This window comes from Phalaenopsis equestris, unplaced genomic scaffold, assembly GCF_001263595.1.
Source record: "Phalaenopsis equestris unplaced genomic scaffold, ASM126359v1 Scaffold000545, whole genome shotgun sequence".
Lineage (NCBI taxonomy): Eukaryota > Viridiplantae > Streptophyta > Magnoliopsida > Asparagales > Orchidaceae > Phalaenopsis > Phalaenopsis equestris.
In genome coordinates this window covers 59,049-71,175 of record NW_018164985.1, presented here as the reverse complement: position 1 = coordinate 71,175, position 12,127 = coordinate 59,049, and the positions used below count along the sequence as shown (strand labels likewise).

Here is a 12,127-nt window from a genome sequence, read left to right as displayed (position 1 = left end):
TAATTACTTTGATATATATATATATATATATATTCAAAGGAATGGCTGGAGGCTATTATACGAGCCTTAACCATCCCTCATGCGCTTAAGAATTCAAGTACCACACCCTACACTTGGGGGGAATCGAATCTCAGATATATATAAGGGAGGTATTTGTTTAATTATACATAGAGAAATCATCATACTTTCAAAATTTTAAATGTTAAAATTTGGACATAGGATTGTTGAAAGATTAAAGGCATCGTGTTTGCTAAAGTAATAATGGTTAGTATCTTGATGGAAAGTGACATTGACGGTGATTCTTAGATCATACCATTAATATTGAAAAAGATGTTGATAGGAGTTTATAAGCATGATTAGATTCTCTATTGTACATCATACAAGGAAGATAAGGCCCTGGGAGTGGGATTATTGGATCAAATATTCAAATTGCCGGATGTACTTGAATTTCTTAACTTGTTGGGATGAAGTCTTTTCTAAATTTTTAATTTAGGTGGAATTGGCGTAATCATTTCATAGTTTAAATTTGTTAAGCTTGTTAGTTAGACAGTTCCTTTTTTGTGGAGTTTGTTTAGGAGTACTTAAATTTTATGTTTATTATAGTTGCTTATTTAAAGACCTGAATTCTACAGCGAATTTGATGGATAACTCTTCCAAAAATATTTCTCATTCTTTCTTTACCTTCTCCAGCTAAACTCCCCCAGCTGTTGTCTTGGGTTTTCTTTTCCTGTAACTCTAGCTATTTAAGACCCCCGAAGTACTGTAGCATAAGCCACTGCTGCGGATGCTCTCTTATGAATGTTGCTGTTTTGGCTTTCACGTTTTTATTTTTCTTCTGCCTTTTCTGCTGTTGGCTGTTGGTGCTTTATGTCATCTTGCTCGGCTGTTTTCATTACTACCAGTAGGGAAAACAGCTGTTGTTTTGCTGCATGTGAAAAAAAGTTAAGAAATGGCTTTACAGCAATTGAAAGATCAAATTCAGGAAGAAAATTTGTGCCTAAAGTAAGTAGATGGAGAAAACAGCAAAGGGAGAAAGTCTATAATGAATATTCTCTATCTTGAGATGTCCTAACTTGTTCCTAGATTATCCACGAGTCTATAAAAAAAAAGAATATATACTACCCCTCCCTTTCACAGCCTCTTTGTTATTGACTTAGTTCATAGTTTAATAGGTTAGGCACCTGATCATGTCGGTGTCCGAGCATGGTTCATTGTATTCACATTAAAAGCCAAGAAAGAGGTGAGATTAAGAAGAGGAGGAAAGCTTGATACTGTTCTAGGGTCTTAAAAGATGTTTAGAAAGCGGTTTTATAAGGAGGTAATTGTGGAATGGTACGAGAAGTGTGGACGGAAAACAATAGGTCGGCGACGTTTGGAAAGAGATAGGCAGCTGAAATTGCTGTTGGGCGAGATTCGATCATTTTGGCTACTGTTCGAACAAAAAACAACGGGTTAAATGTGAAATGACGAGCATCTCCTATTCTTGAGCAAGATACAAACACTTCACTTGCAAAATAAATATTATACAACACCCTTTAGAGCATAAACCAAAATATTACAATCTCTACAATACATAAAACCCAAAGTAACTCTCAGAAACTACAAAATACATGCATAAATAGTCTCATAATAGAAAAGACTTTAATTAGAAATAATGAAATATGAAGAAAAATCAGAAAGAGAAAAAAATCATGCATAAATTGATAAAGGGTTGGTTCAACCGTTCCCGCAATTGAGGAATTCTTCGATTCTGCGGTATCATGGAAATATTGCGATCGTGGTTGCGGGAGGCCCCATCACAGAGTTCTACTTGCCACTCTCAGATCTCTTTGGCTAGGAGTTGCTTTTTCTTCTCTGGAAACGCTCCAATCTAATAGTCTAATGTACTTTCCTACAAAGTACTTAAGAGGATTTCCAAAGCTGTGGCTCACTGCTCTTGTTTGATCACTGTCATTGGGTGCGTTGTTGAACTGAACTGAAACTTAGTACTCAGCTTACTTCATAGAGTCTTCCAAAAATGGCTCAAAGACTCTTCAACTTGATCTGAAACAATGACATTTTGGACCACTCTCAACTGGGTTGCCTTGTGTTTGATTGGAGTGTTTATTATAATTGCTTTTGTAAAGACAAAAATGATGCATGCCACAAATGCCTTGAGGGGTACACCTCATTGCAAAAAGGTGTAAGCCTCACTCACAGTAACGAGGCTTAAGCCTCGAGGCAATTCTTCCATGCCACGAATAATGACACCTCTAGGTGAACACCTATAACAATTTTGAGAATGTTTCCATAAGTGTTACATCACGCCATACTTGTTCCTGAAGCTCATCTCCAATAAAAACTTCACAAGACATCTTCTGACAACGGTGATCTTACTCCATTTTTTCAGTTAAGTCAGAGAATATGGTTGTGAAAGCTTCTAAGCAATGAGAATCAATTTATTCACACCATAGGTATAGATGTCACATTTTTACAATTTCTCTATCTATAAAGATGGCACACATATTTCCCTTCATGGTACAACGGGTACGAAAAATATTATGGTGGAGCCATTGTTGCTATCTCTTGAGCTCATTCTAAAGGACATGTCCGATTACTAGCATCTTTCTCTCATCTGCGGGCAGTTGGAACTTCTCTTTGTTTTGCTCCTCTAGATCTTCATCTTCTGTCTTCTCCACTGCACTTAGTGAAAGATATCATCCTTCTCTTTGGACATTCAGATGCTATGTGTCTAAGGCTGTGGCACTTAAAACACTTCCCGACTTCTTCAGATTTGGAAGTATTGGTTGTCTCCACTTTTTCTCCACTCTAAATTGATTTGTTTTGGGGCGGGGTTGGCTTGTATGCTCTACTGGATGCAGTCTTGATGCCCTGGGGGTAACTCTGCCTATAAGTTGTGGCCGTCACATAATGACTCGTTATTTCTGCACCTTTAAAGCTAGGGTCTATACATTAAGTAGGGCTTAATATGACTACAGATGTGTCATATTAATAATAAACAATCTCATTTCTCCAAGATATCTTGCTATTGTGTGCTCCTTTGGTTTCACCAATTGAAATTTTAGCATAAGCTGATTAATTTCAGTTGTGTACCCTATAAAAGAATCTCGTTGGCCAGGGTGGCTGTATTATTAATATATCCCGCCGGTAATACGGGGGAAGGTATTTGTGCTGCATTTTTCCTTTCATCTTAGGTTAGGTGATGATCTTCCTCTTCTCCTCATGTTGTCGAAGTCACTTTAGATTCTCCCACCATAAGGAAGCATTCTTTTTTAATTTAATACCAGCTAATTTAACCTCTGTCATGTGGAACATCTTTGTGTTTAAAATCTTGTTTCAATGTCTGGAGCTACTCGATAAACTTGTTTGGATTTATGTGACTGCCAATATTGGACAAGTAAATCTTCACTTCAGCATCCTGTCTTCTCCTCTGATATTCTATGCTAAAAATTGTTGTAGTATTGGTCATTAATTACTATAAATTTCTTGATGGAAGGGATTCATGCCCTCCCGTTGATTTGGAGAGTTATTGTTATGGCTATGGGTGACCTCACTGGATTATCTCCTCTAAGTTGGCTAGGCTTTGTTGTAATTGGAGGATTTCTAGCTGCTTATTCTCCATAGTGATCACCTGAATACCTTGTTGAGGGTTTATCTTTGGTGGCATGACGTCTCCCTTCCAATGAAAGTTTTGATGAGATGAAAAAAAAAAAAAATTGTCTTAGGGCAGGGTTAGGGTTAGGGTTAGGTTTAGGGATAGGGCTAGCGCTAGGGCTAGGTGGGTGATTCAGGAATTTTTTTTTTGTGGTTCGAAAGTTTTTTTGTGGTTCAAAAGTTGGCTAAATGCTTAGGGTTTTAATGACAAGTATCAGAGTGAATTTTTGGCAAATGTAGGAAGTTTGTATTTTGAAATTTTTATGTTAAGACAAGAAGTTATTATAGGAATGGTTAGAGAGTATTGACTTGTTTGATGATTTAGTTTATGTGGATATTTGGGTAGGCGTAGGAATGACAAATCCCTAAAAATTAGGGTTTGTCGGGCTTTGATACTTGGTGATATTGTTCTAGAGCTTCTAGAATGTGTTTAAAATGTGGGTTCTGTGGGGAGGTAGTTGTGGAATGATACTGGAAATAGGGTGGGGGCAGTCAACTGTGTTTGGAAGGAGATTGGGGGCAAAATCTGTTGTCGGACAATAAATTCAAGCAGTTAGGCTTTTGTTCGAACTAAAAATAGTGGGTCGACGGTGAAACAAAAAGGTGCAAACGATGACGAGAATCCACTACCTGTTCTCGAGAAGATATAGACACACCAACTTGAAAAAGGAAAATGATACGACACTCCTTATAGCATAAATTAGAGATTACAATATCTACAACACATAAAATTCAAGCTAGATCTAAAAAAACAGTAAAATACATGCATAAATAGTCTCATAATTGAAATGTCCTTAATTAAAAATAATGAAATGGGAAGAAAAATCAGGAAAGGAAAAAAAAAAATTGTACAAAAATTGATAACTGGTTAGAACCACACATCACGACCCTCCCGCGATAGCTGAATTCTTCGATTCCGCTGTATCGTGGATATACCACGGTTGGGAGGATTGCAGGAGGCCCCATCCTGCGGCTCTACAAGATGCTTCTGCGTCAAATCCAGTAAATGGAGGCCAACGATTCTACCCTAAATCTAGTTTATCAGGTAACTAGTTTGATGGATCAGATGAACTATGATAGAGTGGATGTGATGCAAATAAATGCCACTGAGCGTTGTGGATTGTAGGCCTTCAAATTGATTTGCGCGTATAGGGACCGACGTTCACTATTTTTTTTACATTTTGATCAAATTGGTTATGGTTAGTTTGTGTAACTCACCAGAATTTAGTTTCCCTTCAATAACCATAACTTTTTTTTTTTTGTCTCAATCTTCTCCAATCTAGGTTTTCCTGTTTCTATTAAACTTTCTTTGACCCTATAAATTGTTTCACGTCCAACTTCATCTTACTTTTTTTGTTCATTTTTTAATGGATTGTATACCTTGCTGTGGTTGATTTTTGCAGTCTTTGTTTTCCCTGGCATGCACTTGCATCGCTCTTTGTATCATGTTATTTCTACTAATACTGTGTCATATGAAAGATTTATGAGATGTTAAGATACTTTTTATATCGTGACTATTTATCTGATATGTGAATATATGCACTGAGTAAAGTACTGCAATCCTTAAAGCTCTTAATTTTTGTGAACTTATTTATCTTTATTGGAATTTTTTTAATTGGAAGTATGATTTATTAAAGTATTCATTAGCGGTATATATCAGTAAATCTTATTTTGCAGTGTCACGGTTACTATTGCCTATTTGATGAAGGAGCATCAAATGAGTTTTTCGCAGGCCTTTTCACTTGTTAAGAGTAAAAGACCACTTGTAGCACCTAATTCTGGCTTCATGGCGCAATTGCAAAATTATGAGAAGTCTCTGAGAGGTAATAATACGTTTGCTTGCCCTGTTTTTGCTTTAAAGCAATATTTTACTTTTATTTTCGTTTGATTCCATTTTCTTGCCCACTCCTTTACACTTTCAAAGCTATCATATGCTAATTACATTGGGAAAAGTATTTTAACTTCATATTAGTTACAAATTATGCAACTTTTCAACATAAGAACATATGAACTCTATCGTTGTAAAATATATTGCATTGCCATGATCGAAATATTGAAATTGCACACATATATTGCTCAGTTCGATGCATGGGGGAAGTCTACAAATTCACCCTCGTGTTTGGTGAAGAAATGGAATTGATTTCATGTTAGCAACTTCAATTGTGCGAGAAGTTGATGTATATATATATAACTTTATTTAAAAATAAAAAAAAATTGCCAAATCCCTTTTGACATTCTATTCCAAGATCCAACATGTCTGCTTTGCTATCAACCAAGCTCAAATCAGAGAACAAAATGCTGCTCTCCACAAATGGCTATGGTTGCTTCCAGATGTCATTGACTACATGAAGCATAAATAACAGCTGACCAGGAAAAAAAAAAAAAAAAAAAAAAAAAAAAAAAAAAAAAAAAAAAAAAAAAAAAAAAAAACTCCACCACGATCTTCCAGCATGAAAATACTCACAAACTTCATAAAGTTGGTTAATGTGTTCTCAAAATTGATCTCTACTTGAAAAGACTAGAATAGGTTGTAAAAAAACTTGATAAAAATTCTGCTGTGGATACTTCATCTTTTAGGGCGAAGCAGGAGCCTCAGAACAACAATTGGAGTAGTTTAAACACGTTAATATTTTAGATAACTGATTATGTATGTTTTTTTAAGCATGATGGAAATACCTAATACTCATCGAAGATGCCTCAAAGGTTGTGAAAATTGGAACTGCTATTGAATTGAAAGAATGAGATAATTAATGTTTAAAAGTACAACGAGATGATTTAATAAATATTGAATTTATTTTAATATTATTTAAATTGTACAATAATTAAACAAATAATCAAAACTTGAACATAAGTAGAGAGGTAAACGAGTCGATTCGAACTCAAGCCACCTTTGGCTTGAGCTTAATTTTTTAATTAAGTTCAAGCATAATTCAATTCGAGTTCAAGTTTGTTTGATAATAAAATGATAAATAGAATAAAAAATTAGATATAAATATTAATAAATCACTCGATATAAAATATAAAATATAATTTTAAAATATTTTAAATAATTTAAATATAAAATACAAAAACATCATAATTATAAGTTTAACTTAATATAATTTATATAATTAAACCATACATATAAAATTTTAACTATTTAATTGAGAATTAAAGGCGATTAAAAAAATAATTGTGACCATTAGGCACTATATAATCAAAATTGGTTCACCGATTTGCTGATTCGATCGGCAGTTCATGCTAGCTTTAACTAGTTTGATATGAAAATTTCCCTTGAGGCTACCTGGACAAGGCAAATGCCTGATTCACAATTGAACGAGTTGATTCGGCCAATCCAATTTGATTTAAAACCTTGTGTCCTGTGCTGGTGGAGGCTTGTCAAATTTCTAAATTAACCTACAAAGAACAAAATGGTGTATTGAAAGCGGCTTTTGGAACTATGCAACAACAACAATAACAAACCTTTATCCCACTAAGTGGTGTCGGCTACATGAATCCTATTTCTACATTGTGTCCTCAATTTTGAATGTGATGAAAAAGTAATGATGAAAATGAGAAAAAATACAAGATTATAAAATAAGAAAAAATTGAGCATTCAAAATGTGACATGTCATAATAGCTTGCTAAGGAACATGAAATGACCTCTTGCTAACTTCAAGATTGATTAGAATTATGAATTGTAGCTACCTTTTAAAAATGACTAAGTGAGTTCGATTAAAAATGACTCAACTGTTTAACGAGCATGAATTATCCTCTTAATGACTTCAAGATTGATTAGAATTATGAATTATAGCTGTTTAAAATTGACTATGATGCGATAAAAGAAATAATGATGAAAAAGAGAGAAAACCTGATGATGAAATAAGAACAAAATTGAGCATTCAAGATGTGACATGTCACGACAATAGGATCTGACTCAAACAAATATTTACATGGGATTCAACGGCTTGCTAATGAGCATGAAATAACCTTACTTATTGATTAGAATTATTAATTATAGCTGCATTTAAAAATGACTCAAGTGAGAGACCCTATTCAAAGGCAATGGAAGGCCATTGTGGGGTATATTTGAGCACTCATGTAGACTAAATTTAAGCAACAAAATGCATCATTTTAAATGCATAACAAGAAAATAAGTTGCAAATATGTGCAACTGAATCTGTACATACATTCCAGTGAACATAATGTAAAGATAAAAGCTTAAAATGATACTTTGAGATGTTTTGATGAGAATACATTCCCACAAATATTTCAAATCTGGGTGATTTTTATGTTTCTTATTATAGGCAAGAGCAAATCCCCAACCCAATTGAAAGGCTTTATGAATCATGTAAGCACATCAAGAAACATGCATGTTCATTTACAAATATTAAATTGTCCGAATTTGCTTTGACAAATGTATTAATATTTAAACTTAACGTTAGAGAATGCTGCACGAACTAAAAATAAGTGAACTCGAATTCCTCCTGCCTCAAGCAACATGCAATTATTGTGAGCTTCACAAACTTTATTTCAAAATTGAGACTCATCAACAGGATGCATGCTGTTTTTGTGTGGGCCCTTAGCGCATTTTACTTAAATACTTTGATGAGCACACAAATGCATCGAGTAACATGCAAATGCATTGTGCATGTGCACCGACAATTCTATCAAGTGTATTGAAAGATGTGCACGCCATCTAAAGATAAAGCCAAAATGTTCCATAGACTATTAATACGGGTCAATTTTTGACCGAGACTGTAATTGTGCTCAATTTAATCCCTTGATTAGTTAATTATGATCCAAAATAGATTTCAAGTTGGATTATTTATGACTAGATTCAAATTGTTTTGGGAATTATTTTGGATTAGATTTGAATAATCATTAGTTAAATGGAACACAATTGTAGTTCAAGACCAAACTGATCTCAATAATAATTGTCCAATGACCTTTTTGACTTTTTTTTATCTCTACAAATTAAGCGACAAGTCAACCTTTAGAGTCGAATTTAAGCAAACACTTGGATCGCGTAAGCTTCCTGGAAATCTTATTAATATAATCTTTCAGTTTTTTCTTGAAAGCTGTTTGATTTTCTCATGAAGAGTAGTGAGATGGTGATTTTTTTTTATTAACATCAATGATTTCACATGTGTGCTGTCGAAATATTCATATCATTGATGCTTACCTTAACACCTCATCAGCCACCTGTGGCGTCCTCCCTTCCACTAAATCTCCTCTCTATTTTCTTTTCCTTTATAACAAAAAAAGATAAAAATGAACGCAAAAACTTGAAATAAGCATTTTTTTTCATGCTTTTCCGTGAATATCTTTCAACGCAGAATCTATTATTCCGTTTTCTTGTTCCCATATGCAATTTTGCTGATTCGAAACATATCTTGTACCATGTTTCTTAATGTTAGTTTGTGCTAAATCTTTTCTATTACCAATTTTTAAAATTTTTGGTTTTGGTCGACTTACAGAGCTAGTAAACAAGGTCCCTGAACAAATACACAGCTGATGTTGGACCTGAATGTTGAGGTAAACTAATTAGCCTTTTTACCGTGTTCCGTGTTAGTTGGGACCTTTCTGGTTTAGTCCTCTGATTACATTGTCATCTTTTGATCTTCAAATTCTTTCTGATCAAAATGAAATATGCTCAGTCTTGGCTATTTTCAGCTGTAGTAAATTTGATGTGGAAATTTTAACAGTATTTAATACGAATTATTGTTAAAGCCAAGCGCATCACCCACTTCTGTGAAAATGATTTTAGTTGAGTTCTTAATGCCAGGATAATATAGGATTTGGATTTAAGAAGAGTTATAGCTCAAACGGCATGCTTTTTAATTCTGGACAGAGACAAGTTTTAGCCAAATCATGGAATTGTTCTTATTTCCACTTATCTGTAAATAACTTTTCCCTAATTTTCGAGAACTGCTGTTGTGCCCTATTTTAGATTTCTATTCTTGAAAAAAAAAAATTTATTTACATATACACCACCCAATTCCTATAATTTATATATTTAACACCTGAACTTTACTTCTTACATCTATACTACTCAAATCGTTCATATCACATAAAAAATACCACTATTTTAACTTTTAAAAAGTGAAATACACATTTTCATACATAAGCAAAGTGGCATGCATGTAAAAATTAAAGTTGAGGTATTAGATACATAAATACATAGAAATTGAGTGGTATGTGTGTAAATCTTCCAAAAAAAATACAAAAAAAACAAGAATTGTTCTCTTATGGAGTTGAGTTTTATAGCAAACACTGATGGCTGTTTGTTCAATTTCTAAAGTAACGGCTGTTTTTACTGTTTCATTGTGCTGAAATAACATTTAATATTTGTAGTAAAGATTCTTTCGGTTATTTTCAGGCTTCTATCCTCTAAGTGGACTGGCTTATATAATTAGCAAATTCTCGAAAAGAAAGGACCGACAAGCAACAACAGAAAAGAAAGAACAACAATTCTGCTTTTGAAAATAAAATAATATCTGCTTTTTACTGGCTACTGTTTAATTTGTAAATCTTATCTGCAAGTCTTTCCATGGCTTAAACTGTTAGCAAGTATAAATAAGCGTAAGGAAAGTGTGTTCTTAGATTGTGGAGTTCTAAACAAACTTATATATCCAGGTTCAGCTCCTTCACATGTAGTTTGTTTAAAGATCATTTATTTAAATAATTGAAAAGTTGAACAAAATTTAAAAAATAGATTTAGAAGAATAAGTTTGAATATTGGTCCATTTGTTCATTTATGTTTGTGAATGCGCCTGTTTGTTTATCCAATAAAATAGCTTGTTAAAATGCTCATTTAATAATGATTTGATTAGTTGATAATTTATTCTATATGTTTATATCAATTTACTTGCATGCTATGCATCTTAAAAATTGTTTATATTTTTAAGATGCAAGTATGATGCAAATGTTATTTCAAGGGGTGATCATGCATTTGGTGCGAGCATTAGACAATTAGCTGACTAATGGAAGGGGAATGCGATCGATGGCAAATAAATTTTATGTTGTTTGAGGGAATATTTGGGGTGTAGATGTTATTTTGCAAGTAACTTATTCATTTGGCATCTCTCAAGTGATTAGAGCGAACTACAACATTTATTGAAGTTTTGAAGCGTGTTTAAATACAATAGCACCTTGGTTGGAAACAAAGTGAAGAATTTCAATGTGGTGGGTTCGAGCACTAACTTTGCCCGGAAAAAAAAAAAAAAGTTTCAAGGCAAAAATAGAATTTTTCGAGGTTTGTGGGAGGATTTTGATAATGGAAACCAAATATTTTAGGTGATTTAGGAGGTTAATGTTAGTGCATTTCCACCTAAGACAAATAAGAATCCCCTTTACTGACCAGGAAAGAAATTGGATTTATCTGTAAATCAAATTTTGATAGGTCTCTATGACATTTTATTTTGAATTTAGATTTGTGGAGACACGGACAACTCTGATGAAGTACATGGATGAAGATGCTACACCTCACACACTACACATTATTGAATTTTCGGCACTATCTTCAATATTTTTGTATTTACATTGAGTTTGCATCCATCTTTCTTCATATTGCACTTGTGCTACATCAAAACATTTGAACTCACGCTGGGTTAAAAAGCTTGGAATTTACATTATGCCTCTTTGTATGTGCTAAAAATAAAATGAGCATGCTACTGAGTACAATGCGTCATCTTATCTGTTGCCCATTAATTCAATTACCAGAAATAATGCTTAATAAATTTGAGATGTCTATATATATATATTATGTATATATATATATATATGTATATATATAGATTATGAATTGTGTATTATTTGAATGTTTATAAATGTTAGAAGTATATTAAGAGGCATACTAATTATTTTTGGGGCATTACATTGCCATCCAATTCTTATACACTTAAATTTTGATTTTTATATTTATGCGACTCAAAAGTTTCCTATCACATAAGAAATATCACTATTTTAGCATTCCCAACCACCCTTTCCTTGATTGCAGTTACTGTAATCTCTACAGCCTTGATTTTACGGCGAGCTTGCAAGCTAGCGGTGAGATGGCGGCGGACAATGACCTCAAAAACTCCATCCTTCGCTTACTTGTGCGCTCTTCCTTTCCTAAATCATTGGGGAAGGTAACCCTCGTCTTTCTTCTCCTTCCTCCCACCAATCAACTCCTCTAAATCCCATCAATCGGTCTTCTACCGGATTTACTAGATCTTGGATTCAAGACCAAATGGAGGAAAAACAAAATTAAGAACCTGTAGGATTTAAAGATGCCATTTTCTTATGTTTGGCAGGATTTAGATTAAATTCTGCTTAAATATTGCAACCTAATATGTTTGGTGCCATCGTGAAAGATGAGTGTTTCGGGGCATTGTACACCACCATCTCCGGAAAATTTAGACTGTCGAGATTTCGGTAACGATAGTTGATGGATGTGTAACGCGACTACGAGAGTGATGAACATGAGAATGGGGAATAATTTGGTGGC

General features: G+C 33.8%; 1 protein-coding gene across 2 annotated transcripts in view; it reads left to right on the top strand.

Annotated features, from left to right (window-relative positions):
* Positions 1 to 12,127, top strand: part of LOC110029073 (dual specificity protein phosphatase 1-like) — a 28,011-nt gene extending 15,884 nt beyond the window's left edge. The window contains exons 4-6 of one of the 2 annotated variants that reach the window (XM_020731192.1): positions 5,332 to 5,477; positions 9,114 to 9,171; positions 11,636 to 12,127. In XM_020731192.1, the coding sequence (XP_020586851.1) occupies positions 5,332 to 5,477; positions 9,114 to 9,151 (184 nt within the window). In that variant the 3' untranslated portion in view covers positions 9,152 to 9,171; positions 11,636 to 12,127. Of the gene's footprint in view, positions 1 to 5,331; positions 5,478 to 9,113; positions 9,172 to 10,015; positions 10,062 to 11,635 lie in introns of those variants that run through there. The other variant, XM_020731191.1, reaches the window with a different exon arrangement.